The sequence below is a fragment of the Tenrec ecaudatus genome, chromosome 6 (genome assembly GCF_050624435.1).
Source record: "Tenrec ecaudatus isolate mTenEca1 chromosome 6, mTenEca1.hap1, whole genome shotgun sequence".
Taxonomy (NCBI): Eukaryota; Metazoa; Chordata; class Mammalia; order Afrosoricida; family Tenrecidae; genus Tenrec; species Tenrec ecaudatus.
The window spans coordinates 74,564,540-74,588,410 of NC_134535.1; the positions used below are offsets into that span (position 1 = coordinate 74,564,540).

Below are 23,871 nucleotides of genomic sequence, written 5' to 3' on the forward strand. Positions count from 1 at the left end.
AAAGCACTCAGCTGTCAACAATTTGAACCTATAGCAGCTGCTCAAAGGGTGTGACAGTCTGCTTCTGTAAAGATGTATAGCCTTGGAAACCCTGTGGAGCGGTTTTACGCTGTCTCACCAGTGCACTGTCAATTGGGAAGGACTCAAGGGCTTGGTTTAAGTATGGAATCAGTAAAGAAGTGAGTACAAAGTCATGCGGATTCCTGGGCTCACTATAGTTAGTCATCCTGTGACTCCTCTCATTACAAAGACTAGGAAATTATTTTTTGGAGCAGTAGTTCTCAACCTGCCTCATGCCACAACCCTTTCATACAGTTACTCATGTTGTGGTGACCTGCTCGACCATAAAATTATCTTCATTGCTACATCCTAACGGTAATGTTGCTGCTATGAATCAGGTGACCCTTGTGAAAGGGTTGTTCGACCCCCAAAGGAGTTGTGACCCACAAGCTGAGAACCGCTGCTTTAGAGACTGTTACAAAGTTGAAAATGACATAATTCTAGGTTTAAAAAGAAAGTGAGGCCTGATGAGCTCACAGTACCATTCAATTTAGATCATGGAGTGAGTCCTGGGTGTGACGCAGGTGACTGTTAAAAATACAAAGGTCATGGGACATGCCCATGAGGACTGAGTCCATTAACGTTTGAGGTGAATGTACTCAAGGTCAACCCAGGTTTCCCCTCAGGAGAAAAGTAAGCTCTACAAATCAAATCTGAATCTTCTCCAGTCTTAAGATCTTTGAACACATACATGTATACCTACCTACCAAGCAAACAAGCAAGCAGACAAGTTGCTGATTCACTTTATAGCCTCCACTTTACATAAAGTTCTGGAGGTGTGGGCTCATTTTCAGGCAACCCACTCCAGAAGTTGTCAGAGAACTGTGTGTGGTCTGGATTTCTGCTTCCTGCGACCCCTTGCTCAAGGTTAAGAATTCTTGGAGTTTGCTACTGGATTCTGCCTGTGGGACCCAAGGACCCTGAGGCTGGACCTGTGGAGACTCCAGGGTGCTGACATTACTAGGAGGAAGCACGAGCTAATGAGTAAAAGCAGCCCAGGGTAAACCAGCACCAGTCCTCAAGGGTGACCCAGCAGAGGGCCGTCCCCCACCCCCACTGCCCCTTTTCCTTCCAGGTTTCCTGCTGGGGAGGCGCAGTCTCAACGTGGTGGGTGCAGACAGGGGCTGGATGGAGCCCAGTCGGGTGGGAGGCCGCCTCCCACACTTCCCTTTGTCCTCCAGGTCCTCTCAGAGCAGCACAGTCGGTGACTCCCCGCTGGCAGCTCCCCACAGCCCCCTCCGCCCAGATCTCGGGTTTCCACATCACCTCTCCACCCCAACCTGCTCCCTCCATTTTGCTGGGCGCTGCATACCAGGAGGGCCTGCCACAAACCTAGTTTGCGCGATTACGCCCGCCCCCACCACTTCCGGTTGGAAGGTTCCAGCTCCCACTGTGGTTCCTGCATCGTTAAAGGACCCGTGAGGAATGGAGAAGGGGCTGGGTGCGGACACCCTGGCCCTGGAGGGAGCGTCACCCACCACAGCTGAGCGGAAGCTCCTCCACGAAGCGCTGGCGGCTTTCCCACAGCGCGGGCGGCGCGGCCATCGCCCCTCCAGCAGGCGCCGCCCCTGCCGCGCACGCGCGCGGGACGCAGTGGGCGGTCCCGGACAGGCCCCGCCCACCGTCGGGCGGGGCGCTTCTTCAGGAGCCTGTGCGCGGGCTCTGTGTGTCCTGCAGGGGTTTCAGGCGAGTGAGGAGTGAGGCTCCCTCCAAGTTCTCTTCTCCTTCCCTGGCCTGCCCCTCAGACAGGACGGAGGAGGCATTCTAGGGATCTTCCTGGACTTTCTGCAGCCCCGAGAAAGCACCCTGGAGGCCCGGCAAGGACGCAGAAACCACGGTGACGAAAATCAGCAGGTGGGAAGGACACATTGCTGGACCGTTCTGGACAGACTTATTACAGACACTGGAAAGGACTGTGAAGGCCCAGCACTCCAAGAAGGGAACATAAACAAGAAGGAATCAGCAAATATGAAGGAAGGGGAATATAGGGAACCTGTGGGTATTCCGTGGACAGCAAAATTGTGGCTATTTAGAGGGGAAATCCAATTTGTTTCAAGGAAACAACACCCTTAGTAGGGTTGGGGGTCCACCTTAGGATTGGCAAATCCCCTTGGCCTGTTCAGAATTACTAGAGCTCTTTCCTTCCTCCTCCACCTTTCTCTTATGCGCTGGGAGAAGGATCTTAGCAGATCCACCCTCCCACCCCCCAAGACCAAAACCACTGCTGTAGAGTCCATGTCAGCTCATAGTGATCACCCCCACAACCCATAGGTTTATGGACTTAGAAAGTGGTGGATTCAAACTCATGACCAAGCAGACTGCAGCCCAACTTATAACCACTACACCACCAGGACTCCAAGGCAGGGCCCTGGAAGTGGTAAAAGGCTGATTTGTGCAGGATTAACCTTTGTGGTACTGCTTCAGCTTCCTGTCTTGCTGGCAGACTTCCTGCACCTGCGATCCTTAACACTTTGAGGCAGAGCCTGAAATCTGTGTCTGCCTGTGTGTCAGCTCTGCCTGCCATTAAGCCTCTGGTTTCCATGGGACATGTTCCCTCCACCAACATCTCCCTGAGACCTCTTGACTCAGTGTGTACAAGAATGAGTCTCTAGCCATTTTTTAGCCTACTTGGGCGGGGGGGGGGGGGTTAGCAACTCCTTCCTATTCTCCATAGTTCCCTGGTTCTAACTGATGGAGTCCCTTTTAATTTTTAGGGGAGAGTTGTAAACCCTAAACGTTCCCAAGTGGGCATGATGGTAAATCCTAATAATTGAAAAAATTTAAGATACACTATTTCTCATGGTTTCTACTTTTAGAACCCTAAACTGAGGGGACAGATTGTGCACTGTGGCCGGGTGGAAGGGCAGAAGGGAATGTGACTAGGCATCCAGGGAAGTAGGTAGTGTTTTTAGGAGGTGAAGGGGTAAAATCCCCACAAGTACTTGCAATGGATTAACTGTTAGAGTGCTGACTGCAAGGTTGGTAGTTCAAGCCCACCAGTTGAGGCTGTCTGCCCCCTTCAAAATTTACAGTCTTGGGAACCCTAGAGCCGCTCAGTTGTGTCCTAGAGGGTCGCTATGAGTTGCAGCAGTGGGTTCTATGTTGTACTTTGCCGAAGGTGTTCCAGTCAATCCTCCTATTTCCCTCCACCCCCCCCCCCCCACCTTACTGGGTGCCCTAGTACCAGGCCCTCTCCTTGCTCTTTGGGGAAGACCCTGATCCATTATAACTCTCTGCCCCAGATAACACTCTACCAAGATAGCTCTTATTCCACCCCACATCCTACACTTAAAAATGATTTATATTGGCAAAATATGTGTGACAAAATATTTGCCATCTCAAAAATGTTTGCCTCTCCTTTACAATATTTGATCTTCTATTTCTAATTCCTTTTGCCAACCCCCACACCACAGTGCCCTAACGATTTCCTGGGTCAAGGGGGCACTCACCCCTTTAGAGTTTTGCCTTATCTTTGTAATCCCAGAGGCAGTGATAGAGCCTTCCTTTGTGCCCTGGTGAAACTCTGTGTGCTAAGCTGGATGAAGAAACCCACACTCAGAGAGGATCACAGTCTGCCCGCAGTCACATGAGTTGGTCGCACTGCTGGCTTTTGTATCTAGGTGTGTGTATCCAGAATTCAATGTCCATCCTCCCAGGAAATCCTCATGGTCACAGAGACCAGAATCTGGGGCTTAAGCCGAAAGAAAAATAAATAGAGTTCTGAATTGGAGGGGATTGTTTAACATGCCTGTCTATGCATGTGTGTGTGTGTGTGTGTGTGTGTGTGTGTGTGTGTGTTTCCAGGTAGATGGCCGGGAAGAGGAAGTATTCTTGGAATGATAAGTGGCTAAGAAGGCGGTCCTTGAGACATCCAATGACATTAGAGCCAGTTTCAGTAGACCAGAGTCCACAAGTTGGGGCCAGGGTCATTCGTGCTTCAGAAGTGGAATTGAACAGGAAGATAGCTGAGGATCCTGTGCCAAAGAGGCTGAAGGGCAGCTGACTGCACAACCCTCTGGATTTGAGAGTCCCGGACCCCTTTCTGATCCAGCCTGTCTGTCTCTTGAAGACATGTGGCTCTACCTGGCAGTTCTCGTGGGCCTGTATCACCTTCTGCGCTGGTACCGGGAGAGGCAGGTGGTGAGCCACCTGCGAGACAAGTATGTCTTCATCACGGGCTGTGACTCAGGCTTCGGGAACCAGTTGGCCAGGCAGCTGGACCTGCGAGGCTTGAGGGTGCTGGCTGGGTGTCTGACAGAGCAGGGAGCTGAGCAGCTGAGAGCCAAGACATCAGACAGACTGGAGACAGCGATCCTGGATGTCACCCAGACAGAGAGCATCACGGCAGCCGCCCAGTGGGTGAAGGAACATGTTGGGGACAGAGGTACCTACCAGATTCCTGTTTTTTGTGTCTGTTTGATCCTTGTCTGTGCGTGACTGGGAGACCTTTCTTCTGCTGCCTGGAGAGATGCCTATGGCTGAATTCCTGCGCTTCAGGGTGAATCCATACTTGCTCATCTAGATCACCACCCTGCCAGCCCAAACCTCTTCTCTTTCCCTCTCTCCCCATCTCAATCCTGGAGCTCTGTAGTTTTAGTGAGTTTGTGCTGGTGAAAATTTGGTCTTTTGGAATTCACATCTATCCTCTCCCCTTCCCCTGACACTAAAGTTCTTGATTTATTTGAGTCAGAGCCCCCGACTTAGAGATCAAAGCTGACTTTCTGGTTGAAGTCTGAAAAAGCAGAGCATCACCCAGAAGCTTTGAATGGGAGTTTGAGGAGCCATCTTGGGGCCAGATTTAGTACTTTACCCAATCTTCCTGGTGCCTCACAGCTACCTTTGGAGAGAATGAAGATGAATCCCATTTTCATCTGAAGATACTGACTTCAGAACACCAAAGTCCTTGCTGACAGCTTGTTTCTGGCTCTTGGTGGTGACACCTGAAGGAATTGGTAGAACTGCACCTTAGGGTTTTCAAGGATAGAAATCCTTACAGAAATAGACTGATACATCTTTCTCCTGAAGAGTGGCTAGTGGATCTGAACCACCAACCTTTCACTTAGTGCAGATGTGCTTAAACACGGAACCAGCAAGAATCCCTAAGAGTGGTCATTTTGTTAAAATCAATAAAAGACAGTAAGTTCTAGCAAGTGATTATAAATATCTGATTATTGTTGGAAACACTGAAAAAAATCAAGATTTATAAACCAGACCCATAAATTCACCACTGAATTAGAATACATTAATACTGTGCCACATAAAGAATTACATTTTTCTACATAGCTTGTATCTTTTTCACTTACAAAACGAGGGACACATTCACACCACAATGAAAATTTCTTCAGAAATGTAATACCTACTGATTTGGAATATCGCACTGCTAGGTGTCCCAGTATACTCTACGGCACACAACAACAGTAACTTTTTACTCTACCCTTATGCTACTTGCCAGCAAGTGGATGAGTAGCCATGATGACCTCATGGTTACAGAGTAGAACAGTTCCATAGAGTTTTCTTGACTGTAATCTTTGGTTATGCCATTACTTATTTAAATATCATCTTATTTTTGATAGTGAAATGATTTCCTAAGTTTATTACGATACATCTCTTTTGAACTACATTTTAATCTCTATGGACATTCATTTTGATCGGATCTTTAGCAATAATGTATCCGATTGGACTTTGGGCCTCTACTCAAATCTCACCTAAGTACAAGAATGGTTTGTTCTAATTATGTGGCACTGTATGATACTCACCTTCCCAGCACAATTGCTGAAGACCAAATGGGTACTTAAGCAAATGTGATGAAGAAAGCTGATGGTTGCCGGTTATTAAAAAAATACACCATTTGGGGTCTTAAAGATTTGTAGTCAAACAGGTCGCCATCTATCAGGGAAGCAACAAAACCCAGGAAGCACACCACCCTCTATGATCACGAGGCATCGACAGTACTAGGTATCAGAAGTTCAAAAATAAGCAATCAAATGGATGTGAAGGAGCGTAAACAGTGTGCAGACCCCAAACCCACCTGCAAGACAATTGGACAGGCCCTCACAGAGGAGCTGCAGGTGGTGGGGGAATGAGGAAGTCAGGCTGTGACATAGCACTGATGAAACTCATAACCATCCTCTGGTTCTTTAATATTTTCTCCCCTTACTCCTAAGGCTTATGTTTCACCTCATTAATACTGTTAGACCTATGTATATTCAGGCATAAAAGTAAGATTGTTCGATGCAGGAATGCCAGGATGGATGACCTTACAGAAACAGCAACAGGAGTAATGATACCCTGAGAATATGGGAAGATGGGGTGGGAGAAGGGAAAAGAGGGAGCTGATAACAATGATGACTGTAGAATTCTACTCAAGGGAAGTGAATAACAGAATTGTAGGTAAAAAATATCTACATATAATAATAATAGAAGATAATAATATATAACAACAATAATAATATAATAACAATCATAACAAGGTTTCCTGGGGAGGCGGAGTAAGGTAGAAGGAGGGGATAAAGGGGAGCTAAAGAAAGAAAATGTTTTGAAATGATTGTAGTAGCAATTATACAATTATGCTTGCATTATTTGAATTATGGTATGTTAGGACATCTGTAAGAGCTCCCAACAAAACGACGAATTGATAAAAAGAAAGAAAGAATGTGTGTGGCCCAGATAATTTTCATTTCTTTCGAAGGTTGATCATGTGTCTGAGCAGGGTGAAGACTCATCTTTCTGGACCAATACTTCCAGAGTGCATAGCCATCCCTGCCTCGTGCCCTAAGCCAGCTTGAACCTGCTCTTGCTGCACTGCACTCACTTGGTTGTTAACTCTTAGTTCCCCCTGAATTTTCCATACAGGTTTCCTGAAAGCTGGTTGCCTGGGGACCGAGGGAGTTGTGGTGATGGTGCTCATCTAGGAAGGGAGACATGGTGGCATTTTCTGCGGCACACTCTGGACACTGGGGTGTGAAGTACTGTATATACTTGTGTATATACCGAGTTTTTCAGCACGTTTCTAATGCAGTTTTAGTGGTAAAATTAGGTGCCTCAGCTTATACTCGAGTATATTTGGTTACCCTGTCTTTAAACTTCCCAGCACAGAGGGTGAACTTTGCTTCCCCAGTGGGTGTTGCTCAGTAATGATGCAAGAGGTTCAAGGCTGGTCTTTTGATGTCAAATAGAGTACTGTTGTTAAAAGTTTCCCCACCTTAGGATTTCAGGTCTGTATTTTTTTTTCCCCCAGCTAAACTCTACGAGGTACTTGGTACCATAATGTGTTAGTCCAGAGAAACAAATCCACAGACACACCCATATATATAAAACACACACACACATATGAGAGAGTATTATATAAAGGGTAAATACATGTACATTAAGAAAGCACCCAAAACCAGTGCTATCCAAGCACTAAGTCCAACATTAGTCCATAGGTGTGACAGGGACCTACAAAGTCTTCTCCAATCTCACAACACACACACACACACACACACAATGATGCTGACTGCAGGAGGAAAGCCGAATCAGTGAATGTGTAAGCATCTCAGCACTGGCAGGGGTCTCCACACGGCTGCTCCAGCATCCAGAGCTGCATCGGGGTAGGTCCATGTGGCTTCTCCTCAGGGATGTCTTGCAGGAAGTGAGCCTTGCAAGCTGAAGGAGGGAACTGGCTAAGGCAGCTGCATCCTAGACTCGAGAACTAGAAAGTTAAGACTCACAGATCCGTTTAACTCTCTGCCCTTCAATTGATACCACATGTGTTTCCTCTTTTTTCCCCCTTGTCTTTTTCTCTCTCTTCCTCAGTCTTGCTTCCTTGTTTGTCTTGGGCACTCACTAAATAAGGTGACCAAAAGAATGCAAAACTGTAGGTGGACATATGAGGGGGTACCCCTGAAAACTGGAATTCATTTTTAAAGCTATGTATTTGAATTTTTTAAGAAAAAACCTTATCACCTTTAAAGTACTCTCCATTGCACTTAATATATTTGTCAAATCTGTGATGCCATGCTTGGAAACATTTCCCAAACTCGTCCGTTTGGATGGCTGTCAGCACCTCCCTTTTTTCCCCACCTCTTCCATGGCATCAAATCGCTATCCTTTCATGTCTCTTTTCAGTAGTGGAAACAAAAAGAAGTCACATATGGAGTGAGGTCAGGTGAGTAAGGTGCATGGGGCAAGAGAGGCATGCTCTTTATTTTGCTCAAAACTGGTGCACCGAGATGGCTACATGAGCAGACGCATTGTCATGGTGGCAAAAAGAGTCCACTATCTTCCACAAAGCAAGCCTGTTTGTCGCACACTGTTAGGCTATCTTTTTAGAACCTCTAAAGAGAAAGCTGGGGGAATGAACTCCATATGCACTATAAGTCAACATTTGTGTCCTGTTTGGGATTTGACAGGCGTCCAGCATGAGGTTTGTCATCAATCGACATTTCCCCTTTTTGGAAATGAGAAAACCACTCATTCACTCGAATTTTTCCCATAGTGCTCTCATTGTAAACCCTGTTCAACATCACACAACAGTTTCTTTGGCATTTTTTCCTGAGCGGAAACAAAAGTTCACAGCTGTACGCTGTTCTCTTAAATCTATCATCACAAAAAATAAGGATTGAGCAAAACTGCTTTTATGAAAAACTCACTGTGACCAGAGAGAACCTTCTTAGGTGAAGCCACTGTGTGCACTAACTCAGTGAAAGAGTTGCTCGCCTAGCAGGGGTGAAAGTCATACTATGAAAGCCCCACCCAGCAGAGCTCTTTTCCATTTTGCTTTGTTGTTGTTGTTTGTGTGTGTGTGTACCCTCTCGTATGTGGTGTCATTAATGTGTAGAAAATCCAAGCACTATTATCTGTGTTCCTAGCCCAGTGGACACACTCTATTTCTTTAATATTACTTGTTACATTCATTAAATATAGGAGAGTACCCACTACCTATCAGGCATGGGCATGAAGTATGAAAGGAAGAGGAAGACATAGTTAGTTACTACACTTCAACAGATTATAGGATGTGCAGACCCTCCATACCCAGCATGTAGTGTGTGGCTCTTTGTTCTGCCCTACTCCCCTCATCCAACATCTATTTAAACCTCTGCACTCAATAAAAATGTGAATTTGAGATGTGAATGAGATGGGTTGGAATGGAGTCGCAAAGCCCATCTGTAGACAATCGGAGACCCCCCCCCCCCCCGATGGGTTGTAACTTATATTGGGATGATTCAACCAAGGTGCAGTATAGCACCGAGAAAACACACATCATTCCTCTAGTTCCTGAATGCTCTCCCCTGCCCAATACTACCAGGAACCAGTTATATCTTACAAATCTGGCTAGAAGGAGAACATATATTGGTACAGATTATAGACATTGACACATAGAATTCAGGGCAGATAACCCCTCATGAATAGTAATGGGAGTAGTGATAATCATGAGGGGACGGGGATGGGCGGGAAAGGGGAGAAAGGAGGAACCATCACAAGTTTGGATATATAGTCCCCCCCAAGGGGATGAATAACAGAAATGTGGGTAAAGGGAGAGAACGGATAGTTTAAGGTAAGAAATAATAACAATATATAATTGATCGAGGATTCACGAGGGCCGGAGGGTGGTGTCGGGAGGGGAAAAGAAGAGCTTATACCAAGGGCTCAAGTAGAAAATGTTTTGGAAATGATGGCAACATATGTACAAATATGTTTCATACAATTGATGTATGGAATGTTATAACAGCTTGAAAGCCCCCAAATAAATGATTTTTTTAAATGTGAATTTGGAGCTCCACTGTGTCTATATTGAGAATACCCTCACAATGTCTCTTCTCTAATTTCCCCCTGTTACCAGGTCTCTGGGGACTGGTGAATAATGCGGGTGTCTCGGTTCCCTCCGCACCCAATGAGTGGTTGACCAAAGAGGACTTTATGAAGATACTGGACGTGAATCTTCTGGGATTGATCGAGGTGACCCTGAGCCTGCTACCCCTAGTGAGGAAGGCAAGGGGCCGCCTGGTCAACGTGGCCAGTATCATGGGCAGACTGAGCTTTATTGGTGGAGGCTACGCCATCTCCAAGTATGGCGTTGAGGCCTTCTCTGATTCCCTAAGGTATGGAACTGGTTCTGTTCTTCTGTGGGAACCTGTTCTGAGGGTTCATTGAATCACAGCTGTAGATCCTGCTTGGAGATCTCCTTCTTGCTTGGTTGTGTTCCTCCCTCTCTCAATTGGATGAGCATTTTCTGGGAACCACCTTTCAATATCCAGAGTGTAAGTTGGACCCAGTCCTATAATGTTTAGTGAAACATACCCCTGCCTGCAAGTAGAGTTCACCACGGGGAATTATCTGAAGCAGAATTGGAACACTGATAAGTTGTGTCCTGATTAATCAGTTATTAACTGTGCACTTTATAGGCTCTCAAGCTGATTACAGGACAGTATATTGCAAAACATTGTATTGTCTTCTCTGTAATACTTGGGACCAAGATAGTCTTCTAGCCTGTGGCTGAGGGAAGTATCCTGGCATGGGAATCTAAGCCAAGGGTTGAAGGACAAAGATTAGCCTTGTCTTGGACAAAGAAGGGCTTTCAGCTCTGGCTCTCTGGATGATGTCCTCAGCTCAGGAGAGCCTAGGTTGAAGGTGAACATGCTGCCTGTGCTTCAGGAAGAAGTACCTGGCAGGTAACTCGGAAGGTGGGCAAAGCTGAGGAGATTATTTGGGCCCTTTTGTGCCATTAGCACTATGTGCTCTTGGCCCTGGAAGCCCATGGAAAGAGTAGAACAGGAGAGCTACTTGTTGCTGTCGTCACCCTCTGGAGACCCGTCCATTGGCTGTGCTGAGTAGACACCCATTGCAGTACTGGTGTGAGAGTTCTGCTGACAGACAACCTGGGCTTGACTCAGGCAGGACGAGGCAGGAAGGGAAAAAGAAAATGCAAGCGGTAAACTCCACATGGCTTAGTGATATTCGCACTAAGGGGAAAAGAAAAGGTGACAACATTTTAGTCAACTTGCTCCAGGACAGGTCGGCTTGAGAGCTGATGAACTCATAATGTGAAATTATTTAAAAATAATATTTATATTCTTTTTTTTTTAACCACATCGAGGTAATGGCATGATCCTTCTTGTTTTTCTACTGGCTGCGACCCTTCCCATCTCCCCAAACCCTCAGCTTATTTTTCCATAATTTGGGTTATATTGTTTTTATTTTTTACTCCCTAAGCCTCTGAGTTTCTCTGCCCATGTCTCTCTGCCTTGCAGGAGAGAACTCTCTTACTTTGGAGTGAAAGTGGCTGTGATAGAGCCTGGTGCATTCAGGACTGGGATGGCTTCCAGTAATATCTTTTCAAGAAATGTGCTGGAGATGTGGAACCAGTCCAGTCAAGAGGTCAAGGAGGCCTATGGAGAGAAGTTCCTGGAATCCTGTGAGTGGACTGTCAGCCGAGTAGAGAGCAGCAAACTCGGGTCCGCAAGGCCGGGCCCCTCGTTTACTCAATCAAATGTTCTGTCCTCTAGACTCTGCCTTCTCAACAGAGTGGAGATATTCTGCTCTGTCCCCATTGTCCTCAATGGCCAATAGGTAGCCCACAGAAAGGACCCATGAGTTTGGGATTGTTCTAGAAGTATAGGGAGTTCTTCCCTTCTGCCTTCAATTTCCTTCTGTGAAGGCCCTCATTATTTTGACTGGAGCCAGAGAGGGGAGAAACCCATGCATTTCTCCCAAACTGATATTTGAGAGAGCTGGTTTTCACCGGCTTCTATGATTGTTGGCTGTCTATGTATTCTCAGGCTGCGACCCGGAAGGTATTGTGGGACAGGTGCGCCAAGGGAGGGCTGACCCAGTGCAATCTGGTTGGCGTAAAGTGGGAGATATGGTTTGGGGACCAGTGGGATTCTTCAGAGCGTTTCTCCCAAAGTTAGTCCCAGATGTAAAGTGGCAGGTGAGAACATAATCTAGTTCTCTTTTTATTCCGGACAGACTTGGAAAATACTCGGAAGATGAATAAATTGTGCTCCTCTAATCTGTCCTCGGTGACGGACTGCATGGAACATGCGCTGACCTCCCGCCACCCCCGCACCCGGTACTCAGCTGGCTGGGATGCCAAGCTCATCTACCTTCCCATGAGCTACATGCCCACTGCCCTAGTGGACACTATAATGTACTTGTGCTCCCCAAAGCCTGCTAAGGCCGTGTGAGGACACGACTGGGGGCCTTGGTGGACAAGGGTGGTGTGCTGGGTGAGGGGAATGGGACAATAGGGTGCTTTTTCTTTGAGGGAGGGTGCTTCCTTTTAACATGGGTTCCTGCTCATCTTCTGGACTTTAGGAAATTAGCACAAAGAACCAAGATTTCCAGTTTGAAAAGGGACCCAATAGCACTTATTGGTGCTCTTGTTTTGTGTTGCCACTGAATATCTGAGCCTCATGGGTTTTCCTGCCCCTGATAAATTCCATTTTGGGGAGTGTGTGAGAAGGGGGAAGCTCCGTTCTCATCTTCTGTGCCTCCTGTCCATCTCATCATGATCTGCAAGGTGGCTGGCCTGTCTGTACCATCCCACAGAGTAAAAATGGGCTGGAGGGGTTGCAGGTACTCCCACTCCTACTTTGATGATACCTGTGGGAATGGAGAGAGACTTGGGAAGGGGACTGCATTCCTGTCCTCTTCAAGTCTCTTCTTAGCAGAGAGGCCTGTTACATGAGAGTAGGAGTCTGCCCAGCCCTCAGAGGAAGAATTTTATAGATAAAACTCCTACCTCCCCTATCATTATGTAGACTGAATTTTCTCACGTCGGAGTCTTGGGCCTAGGGAAGAGGACTTGGCCAACCCTCAGTAAAATGATCTTAGAGGTTCTGGTCAGGACCAGTCCTGGGTAAAGGCCGTGCAAAGTCATTGGCAGGGCCAGCCAACCACGGGGCCTCCTCTTTCTCCTGTAGAACTGGAAGAGCCTCTGCCCATGTGAATACTTCTCAAACTTTGAGTCTTATCCTCTGCTTTCTCTCCACCAACCCGGACCCATTACTGAAATCAGCATGACTGGAGGTATTGCCCAAGGCACCTCTGCAGTTGCTGGGCTGTGACACTTGTGAAGTAGGGGAAATATCCTGATGATATAGCCAGGCCACTCCACTTATCATTGCTCATGAATACATAAAAATCTAAACGTTTGAGTGGTGACCAGGTGTTGCGTAATTCTTTTACCGCAGCCACGAGGACAGTGTGTAGTTCTTTTTTTCGAACTAACCTGCGGATATCTTCAGTTATTTTCTTTCTGCCTTCTGGGCCAATATGACAGATTTTAACATCAAAAACTGCCCATCTATCCTGGAACTGCCATCTGTGAGCTAAGCAACTTAGTGGTCAGCAGGAAGTTGCTTGTCAGGTACGTCCATGTGGCAGTGGGATGGCCACTTCTCGATGGTTCCAGGGAAAATAGGCTACCTGCTTGTGGATATTGTATCACCCTATATCCCCCCAGTACTTTAGTCTGGTATGAACCATTGTTTTATATTATGAAACTATGGGGGGGGGGGTGGAGTTAAGAAAAAAAAGCATTGCTAGAAAATTATAGAAACTCTTGTTTCTTGGCCTATAATTCAGTTAAGTCTGAATAATTTGGAACGTGGAGTTTCTATCTATATCTCCAACTCTTGCCTGAAGAATTCTGGGCCTTTTTATTTACATCACATCAAAATGACAGTTTGGCCTTCTTAGGGGAGTCAAACCATGTTCCTTTCAGATGTTCTTTTGTGTCTGAATGGTCAAGATCAAGGCTGTAGGCTAGATGGGATAAGTTTTCCCAATGAAAACAGGGCGGCTCTGGAAACTCTTTTTTTTTGTTTTTTTTACACCAGTGACTTTGGGGATTTTAATATATAACACATGAGAACTATAACAGAGAAGGGATAAATGCATCGATTTAGTTGTAAGTCATTTTCTTTGGGAAAGTAAAATTCCAACTAACCAGTTGTCATCAGATGATTTTGAATTATGGTGACCACATGTGTAGTGTAGACCTGTGATCCCTAAGGTTATTTAAAAAAAATTTTTGTTGTTTTTTTGAGACTACACACTGAAAAGTGTATGCCAATCCAATAGTTTCTCCGTCGCTCTGGAAACTCTTGATGAACAGCTGTAATGTTTTGAAGGAAAAACAATTCCTCAGCTCAATTTCCTGACCTTTTTTTCTCCTCCCTAATACATTTTCAATTTTCTTAAAATTTCTTTAAAACAAGGCCCCACACCTATCATCCTATGTGCTTTGAGCAAATCTACCAAGACCACCCTTTTGGAATGCTAAAAAAAACGAACACACAACAAAAGCCCAGTCTCCATAACCTTCTAATGTGATTGCTCTCTCTTGGATTTAATTGGCCCAGCACTCACTCTTTTGTTTGCACCCTTTTTTTAAAAGGCACTCTAATGAGACAACTGGCCTGCAGCCATCCACTGATTGCAGTTGCTACTGTTAGGTGCTGTGGAGTCAGTTCTGATCCACAGCGATCTTACGTACAGTAGAATAAAACATTGTTCCGTCTGTACCATTCTCACAGTTGTCACATTTGAGCCTGTTGTTGCAACCAGTGTGCCGATCTAGCTCCTCGAGGGGTTCCCTTTTTGCAGGCTGACCCTCTATTAAGAATGATGAACTTTCCCAGGGATTGCAGTGTTGCTCCTGATCATATGCCCAAAGCATGTGAGACAAAGTTTGCCATTCTCACACCTGTGGAGCCTTCGGACTGTGTTTCTCCCCAGACTTGTTTGTTCTCTGGCAGTGCAGCATCCTTTCACCATGCTTCACCAGCACTAGAATTCTACTCCATCAATCACTCTTTGGTCTTCCTTATTCATTGTCCAGCTTTCATATGCTTCAGAGGCGATCAAAAACAGCACGGCTTGGGTCTACACCTTAGTCCTTACTGTACTTTAGTCCACAAAATGATATCTTCACTCCTTAACACTATAAGTGAGCTTATGGAGCAGATTTCCCCACAATACGTCATGTGATTTCTTACTATTTTCATGAGTATTAGTTGTGAATCCAAGGAAAATGAAATACTTGACAACTTTGATCTTTGCCCCATTTATCATGTCTATTTGGCTAATTAGGAGGATTTTGTTTTTCTTTCTATTGAATTGCAATCCAGTCTTTGGTTTTCATCAGCAAGTACTTCAAGTCCTGATGCCAAGTTCTTGATAGAGTTATTCAGTTTATTTGTTCAGTACACAGACTGAATGATTACATATGGTGAAAGCATACAACCCTGAATCACACTTTAACAGATATATCTATCACAAAATCTGCAACATTGTAATGCAATTGAACATCAAATGATATTGAAAGTCCATAATCTGATCTTCCAGTAAATAAAGTCTGGTGTAGTAGTCCAATCACTTTTGCATAAAAATGTTCTGATAGAGTTTTATAGTGTCTCTGGTAATGTCCACAACGGTAGAAATGTCTCAGCAGGCAACATTTGCCATTCTTAGGTCCTCCTACTTGGGGCAACTTCAGCAACAGGGGGCTGTGGGCCTAGACAAGATAGGTAACTGAGAGGAACTACTGAATCCAGAATGAAGGCTAAACATGGTAATGGGTTGGGAGGAAAGCGAAAGGAAATAGAGGAAAGGAGTAGGAGGCAAAGTGCATACAGAGAAGCCTAAATACAGACATGTACATATGTAAATATATTTATGATTATGGGGGCAATAGATTTATATGCATATATTTATAGGTTTAGTAGTAGAGTAGCAAATGGACATTGGGCCTCCTTGCTCTTGGTCACTCCCTTCCAGTCCTCCCCTCCCCTCCCCTCCCTCCTCTGGTTTTGAACCACTCGCTGTTCCCTTGTCCCTGTGTTGGGCGACACCTCCTCCCTTCCCCTACCTCCCACACTCTCATGTCCCTCCAGGACCGATGGTCCTGTTGTTTTCTTCTCAGATAACAGCATCAGCTTCCTTTCTTCTGGGCCTTGTTGGCTGCAGAGAACTCCACCTATCTCCTTTGCCTCTGAAAATATAAACAAATAGCCCCTCCCTTTGGACTGTTAGCAACCTGGAAACGGAATCATGGTTAAGATTGGATGGTTTATTCATCTTTTCCCTGTCCTTCATCTTTCTCCAAATGTGGTAGTAGAGATGCTCTCTCCCGCTTTCTCTGCGTGGACATGGCTGCTGAGATCATGGTCGTCCCCGAGATGAGCATGCTACCATAACATGTGTCTGACTCCTTTATTTTATTCTCTTTCCTATCTTCTATGACTTTATTTGAACCTTTATATATTATAACTGTACAGTTGTGCCTACTGACTCCTCACTTGTTCGAACTTGTTTACTTTGACAAGTCCCGAGTGGCCATCTGTGGTAGACATAGAATCGTTGGTCAATTTGAGGATTAAGAGTTTAAGGTGGAGTCTAGTTTGTCAATCAGATCGTAGCCAATGAGGCCTCTGTGTGGGCATGGCCTTCTGAGAATTTTTGGAAATCCAGTACTTCCTCTTTGGAGGTGACATATACTCAAGGTTGTATTTTGGCTTGTGTGGCCGACCTTTAACTTTCATCAGTCTCATGCCACACTTGTATAGGAGTAATTGATGGCCTGCTCAGCAATCAGCCCCTGGCCTTGTTTTGACTGATGATATTGAACTTCCCCATCATCTCTTTCCATAAATGTTGTCAATTTGACTCCCGTGTGTGTCCCATCTTGTGATGTCCATGTGTGTGGGAAACATAAAGATTTCTTCCAAGTTGTCTCCCCCAAATATATGCAAAACTTAGCTCCTTGCTACACATGGCAAATGACTATACACTTGGGTGGTCAACAGAAGTAGGCCAGGGGTCATTCTCCCTAAGGATTATCAGCCATCTAGAGCAAGCAGACACCACTGTTTATCCCACAGTAAGTAGGGCCCACACCCTTCTGATAAGGATAGTAGTAAATTATTTCCCTGAAGGAGTGCCCAGGGAGATCAAGCTCACTCAAGGGTGACCAAGGTTAGGTCACCATCAGGAATCTAGGGTCCACCCTTTTAGTCATTTGTATGTGGGGGGAGGTCAGATGCTTACAGACATCCTCCCTGAGGGCAGTTAGTCACCAGACTACAGGGTAGGCCTTGCTCCCTGCTGCTGGGGACAATGAACTATTTCTCCCCTGAGACTTGTGACCAAGCGTTCATACCCTGCAAATAATGGTCTGTATCAGCTGAACCAGGGAACAAGTCAACCGGCTCTGTGACATCCAAAGTTAGGCTGCCATCTGTATCTAGGATATGCCCATCTTGTCACATGTATACCCCCAATCCCTCATCTTCCTATTTTGTGGATACCTCTAGATCACCCCTTTGATTACTGTATTCACAATAGCCCAGCCCCTTCCTGTGATGTGGGTCCTCACCTGTAATTAGGGGGCTTGCATGTCCCCAGAGAATATAAAAGCCTTGACTAGCATTAAAGATTCTCTCTCTCCCTCCACATGGACCACCAAGCGGGACGGTGTTAGACAGGGTTCTCTAGAGAGATAAAACTAGGTTGCTGATAATTTTATATATACATTTAGAAAGATAGATATGTAACACAAGAAATCAACAGTTAAATTATAAACAAATAGATATATAATACAAGAAATGAACAGTTAAATTATAAAGCCGTACAAATGGCTCAGTGCGACTCACTCCCGTGAGAAAGTTGTGAGACACTAGCAGTCCTTCAAGTCTTGAGGGCCCTCTGGTAGTCCTCTGTAGAGAGAGAGAGAGAGCTAGGCTATCCCAGCACAGGCAGCAAACAGCAAGGCAGGTCACCAACCGTCAGCTTGGTCACCAACTGTCAGTCCTCAGGTCTGGAGATGTAAATTTCATTTGAGTGGTCTTGCAGGGACCTCAACTTACAGAGACACATTCCACAGGCTAGGCGTCCCACAGGTAGTGTTCCCTTTAAATTGAGGAAAAGACTAAGCAAGGCAGCTGCACACTGATCCGATGATTAAAGAGCGAGAGACAAGAAAGGCGAGGCTCACTGAGCCACTTATCTCTCCGCCCTTCAATTAATGCCACTTGTGTTTATCGGCCAGGCTGGCACAATAAACTATCTCAGGGGCTGAGGTGAGCATGCTACCATGAATTGTATATGACTCCACTTATTTCAATACTTCTATCTCTCATGCTCTCTATAACCTTACTATGATCTTTACTTAATATTGCTGTACAATTGCGCCTACCAGACCTGTAATGATGTGTTAGGGGCTGGCTTCCCCTGACACATGTACACCTCTACTTCCACCCCTTCCTATCATGTGTACACCCCTAGCTTATCCCCTTCCTGTTATGCTTTATGCCCATTGTATATCCCCTCCTATTGCTTGTATGACCTATTGTACGGCCCCTTCATGTGACGTATGTCTTTACCTGTAATTAGGAGGCATGCACACCCCCAAAGAGATAAAAGCTTTGGTTGGCAATAAATCTCTCTCTCCAGCTCTCTCTCTGCCCTCTCACCTCCCCTGTACCACCAAGAGGAGCTGAGGTGAGCATGCTACTATGAAATATGTCTGACTGCATTATTTTACTCTCTCTCCCATCTCTCTTGTTCTCTATGGCTTTAATATAATCTTTACTTATTATCGCTGTATAATTGCACCTACCAGACCCATGATTATTTGTTAGGGGTTGGCTACTTTGACACATGTATATAGTTGCTATTTCTGTGGCTGAAAAAGTAATTGTAATGAAGAAGTCATTTGTCTGGTAAAATTCTATTATACAATCTTCAGTCTCATTTCTATCACCCAGGCTATATTTTCAAACTACTGATCCTTCCTCCTTATTTCCAGCTTCAACATTCCAATCATCACTAATTACCAATGCATCTTGATTGTATGTTTGATCAATTTCAGACTAAAGCAGTTAGTAGAACTTCAGTCTCTTAATCACTAGCTTTAGTGGTTAGTGCATAAATTTGTGTTGTATTTGTATTCATTTGTTTTCTTGTATGCATATAGATATTATCCTATCAAAGACAGCATTGTACTTCAATATAGATTTTTTAAAAATAATTTTATTGGGGACTCTTTCAGCTCTTATCACAATCTATACATCGATTCATGTGTCAAGCACATGTGTACATATGTTGCCATCATAATTTTAAAAACATGTTCTTCCTATTTGAGCCCTTGGTATCAGCTCATTTCCTTCCCCTTCTCCCATCCTCCTTCCCTCCCTCCCTCATGAACCCTTGATAATTTATAATTTGTTTTCATGTCTTATACCAACCGATGTCTCCCTTCACCCACTTTTTTGTTGTCCATCCCTCTGGGAGGGGTTTATATATTGATCATTGTGATCGATACCCCTTTTCTCCCCATACCTTCCCTGTCCCCTCCTGGTATTGCTACTCTCATTATTGATCCTGAGGGGAATTCCTGTGTTATGAGCTCTTATCTGTACCAGTGTACATGCTCTGGTCTAGTCATATTTTTAAGGTAGAATTGAGGTCATGATAATGGGGTGGGGGGAGGGGAGGAGGCATTATAGAACTAGAGGAAAGTTGTATGTTTCATTGATGCTATACTACACCCTGACTGGCTTGTCTATTTTTTGTGACCCTTCTGTGAGGGATGCCCAATTGTCTACAGATGGGCTTTGGATCTCCATTCCACCCTCTCCCTCATTCACATCTATATGACTTTTTGTTCTGGGTCTTTGATGCCTGATACCTGATCCCATGGACATTTCATGGTCACACAGACTGGTGTGCTTCTTCCATGTGGGTTTGGTTGCTTCTCAGCTAGATGACTGCTTGTTTATTTTCAAGCCTTTAAGACCGCAGATGCAATATTTTTTTATAGCCAGGCACCATCAGCCTTCTTCACCACATTTGCTTATGCATCCATTTTGTCTTCAGCGATTGTGTCGGGAAGGTGAGCATCACAGAATGCCAGGTTATTAGAACAAAGTGTTCTTGCGTTGAGGGAGTACTTGAGTAGAAGCCCAATGTCCATCTGCAACCTTAATACTTTACATATAAAAATGTGTTCATACAGTAGAACCCTGGTACTTGACCACATCAGTACTTGACATACTCGGATTTTGATGCAAAATGTCGAGAAAATTTTGCGTCGGAGCTCAAATCAAATCTCAGATTATGACCCAGTGCACATGATATTTGTAAACAAAAGTAGTTTGTGTTTTGGACACTAGGTGTTAGTACGAGCTGTTTAAACATTTTGTGACTGTGTTCCAAGTGTCTTGCAATAATTTTCTTAGTTTTGTGGCTTTTTGTACTGTTTTTAGATAAAAAGTATGGGTCCTAAGAGAGTTTTTTTTTGCAAAGAGTCATCATAAGGAACTGGTTAATCATGTTATCAATATTGTTGATGATATTTAGTAAACCCTTTTAGAAAGCAGTTAAGGAAACACAACAGCAGACCACATTAGACAGATTTTTTTGTTTCGAAAAATCAACCAGGTCCTAGTGAAAAAACGCAAAGAAGGGGAAAAAAACCTGCTGAAAAGAAGCTACCAGTTGATTTTAGGAAGGTGAATCGCCTTCCAAACAATAACTCTCTCTCCATACCTCCTCTCTACATCTGTGTCCACACATCCAGAGTCTCATGAGTCTCAAGGTATGGGCCATACTGTAGTTGTTAAAAATTTTTAAATGTTGTGTTTCTTATTTAAGTTATATTATTTAACTCTGAACTTATGTAATTTGAAATTTTTTTTGTATAAAAAGTCAAAGTTAGGGCAAAAACTTGGTGGTTGAGAATAGATTAATCCATTCTCAGTTATTTCTTTTTTTTTTTCTTTCGTGCTTAGTAGGTTCCACATTCTTTTTTTTAAAATTTTTTTTTATTTTAACAATTTATTGGGGCTGATACAATTCTTTTCACAGTTCATACATATACATACATCAATTGTATAAAGCACATCTGTACAGTCTTTGCCCTAATCATTTTTTTCTCTTTTCTTCTTTTACATTTTATTAGGGACTCAAACAACTCTTACCACAATCCATACATATACATACATCAATTGTATAAAGCACATCCATACATTCCCTGCCCCAAACATTCTCAAGGCATTTGCTCTCCACTTAAGCCCCTTGCATCAGGTCCTCTTTTTTTCCCCCCCTCCCTCCCCATTCCCCCCTCCCTCATATGCCCTTGGTAATTTATACCTCGTTATTTTGTCATATCTTGCCCTATCCGGAGTCTCCCTTCCCCCCTTCTCTGCTGTCCCTCTCCCAGGGAAGAGGTCACATGTGGATCCTTGTAATCAGTTCCCCCTTTCCAACCCACTCACCCTCCACTCTCCCAGCATCGTCCCTCACACCCTTGGTCCTGAAGGTATCATCCACCCCGGATTCCCTGTACCTCCAACCCTCATATGTACCAGTGTACAGCCTCTGTCCCATCCAGCCCTGCAAGGTAGAATTCGGATCATGGTAGTTGCAGGGAGGAAGCATCCAGGATCTGGGGGAAAGCTGTGTTCTTCATCGATACTACCTCACACCCTAATTAACCCATCTCCTCTCCTAAACCCCTCTATGAGGGGATCTCCATTGGCCGACACTTGGGCCTTGGGTCTCCACTCTGCACTTCCCCCTTCATTTAATATGATATATATATACACATACATATATACATGTACACATATATACACATACATACACACACTTATATCTTTTTTTTTTTTTGCATGATGCCTTATACCTGGTCCCTTGGGCACCTCGTGATCGCACTGGCCGGTGTGCTTCTTCCATGTGGGCTTATTTGCTTCTCTCAGTTATTTCTTATGGGGAAAATTGATTCGGAACTCAACTGCATCACATCTCGATGCTCATTCTAGAATGAATTAACATTAAGGTCTGGGGTCCTACTGTAGATCTATTTCCCTATCATTATATATATATATATACATACACACATATGTACATGTCTTTATTTAGACCTCTATAAATGTCCTTTACCTACTAGCTCTTTCCTCTATTTCCTTTTACTTTCCTCTTGTTCCCCTATCATGTTCAACCTTCATCCGGCTTTCAGTAATTCTTCTTGGTTACATTGCACTTGTTTAAACCCCACCAGGCATCCTGCGCTCTCCTCACCATCAATTTTATTTTAATTAATTTATTTTTAATCATTTAATTGGGGGCTCATACAACTCTTATCACAATCCATGCATACATCCATTGAGTCAAGAACATTTGTACATTTGTTGCCATCTTCATTCTCAAATCATTTGCTTTCTGCTTGAGCCTTTGGTATCAGCTCCTCATTTTTCCCCTCTCTCCCTGCTCACCCTTCCCTCATGAATCCTTGATAATTTATAAATTATTATTATTTTGTCATATTTTACACTGTCTGACATCGCCCTTCCCCAACTTTTCTGTTGTCCGTCCCCCAGGAGAGAGGTTATGTGTAGATCCTTGTAATTGGTTCCCCCTTTTCACCCCACCCTCCATCCTTCTTCCTGGTATCACCACTGTCAGCACTGGTCCTGAAAAAGATCATCTGTCCTGGATTCCCTGGGTTTCCATGTTTCCATTTCCTATCTGTACCAGTGTACATCCTCTGGTCTAGCCAGATTTGTAAGGTAGAATTGGGGTCACGATGGGAGGAGGTTTAGGAAGCTTTTCGAAACTAGAGGGAAGTTATATGTTTCATCGTTGCTACCCTGTACCCTGACTGGCCCGTCTCCTCCCCATGACCCTTCTGTAAGGGGATGGCCATTTGCCTACAGATGGGTCTTCCACCCCCAGTCAGCACTCCGCCTCATTCACAATGATTTTATTTTTGTTCTCTGATGCCTGATCCCTAATCCCTTTGACACCTCGTGATCACACATGCTGGTATACTTCTTCCATGTGTGCTTTGTTGCTTCTGAGCTAGATGGCCGCTTGTTTACCTTCAAGCCTTTAAGACCCGAGACGCTATATCTTTTTAAAAAATCGTTTTATTAGCGACTCACACAACTCTTACCACAATCCATATATACATCGATTGTGTAAAGCACTTTTGTACATTCATTACCCTCATCATTCTCAAAACATTTGCTCTCCATTTAAGCCGCTGGCATCAGCTCCTCATGTTCCCCCTCCCTCCCCGCTCCCCCTTCCCCCACGAACCCTTGATAATTTATAAATTATTATTTTGTCATATCTTGCCCTGTCCAATGTCTCCCTTCACCCACTCTCCTGCTGTCCATCCCCCAGGGAGCAGGTCACATGGAGATCCTTGTAATCGGTTCCCCTTTCCAACCAACCCTCCCTTCACCCTCCCAGTATCGCTGCTCACACCACTGGATTCCCTGTGTTTCCAATTTCTATCTGTACCAGTGTACATCCTCTGGTCCAGCCAGATTTGTAAGATAGAATTGGGATCATGATAGTGGGGGAGGAGGAAGCATTTAGGAACTAGAGGAACGTTGTATGTTTCATCATTGCTACATTGCACCTTAACTGACTCATCTCCTCCCCAAGACCCTTCTGTAAGGGGATGTCCAGTGGCTTACAAATGGGCTTTGGGTCTCCACTCCACACACACACCCCTCATTGACGATGATAAGATTTTTTTGTTCTGATGATGCCTGATACCTGATCCCTTTGACACCTCGTGATCTCACAGGCTGGCGTGCTTCCTCTATGTGGGCTTTGTTTCTTCTGAGCTAGATGGCCACTTGTTTACCTTCAAGCCTTTAAGACCCCAGACGCTATATCTTTTGATAGCCGGGCACCATCAGCTTTCTTCATTACACTTGCTTAAGCACCCATTTGTCTTCAGCAATCATATCATGGAGGTGAGCACACAATGATATGATTTTTTTGTTCTGATGATGCCTGATAACTGATCCC

The 23,871-nt window shown here is 44.6% G+C and overlaps 1 protein-coding gene across 1 annotated transcript; it reads left to right on the forward strand.

The window, feature by feature from the left end:
* The first annotated feature begins 1,769 nt into the window (after nt 1-1,769).
* On the forward strand, nt 1,770-15,367 carry LOC142450012 (retinol dehydrogenase 16-like). Its single transcript, XM_075551445.1, has 4 exons — nt 1,770-4,444; nt 9,881-10,139; nt 11,289-11,452; nt 12,007-15,367. The coding sequence occupies exons 1-4, from the start codon at nt 4,132-4,134 to the stop codon at nt 12,222-12,224; spliced, it is 954 nt and encodes a 317-aa protein (XP_075407560.1). The 5' UTR covers nt 1,770-4,131; the 3' UTR covers nt 12,225-15,367.
* Nucleotides 15,368-23,871: the final 8,504 nt, after the last annotated feature.

Bases quoted from the DNA above. Each gene is read 5' to 3' on its own strand.
- LOC142450012 (XM_075551445.1), top strand. From the start codon at position 4,132: ATGTGGCTCTACCTGGCAGTTCTCGTGGGCCTGTATCACCTTCTGCGC. The intron at 4,445-9,880 runs GTACCTACCAGA...CCCTGTTACCAG, and splicing joins GGAACATGTTGGGGACAGAG to GTCTCTGGGGACTGGTGAAT. The intron at 10,140-11,288 runs GTATGGAACTGG...TCTGCCTTGCAG, and splicing joins GCCTTCTCTGATTCCCTAAG to GAGAGAACTCTCTTACTTTG.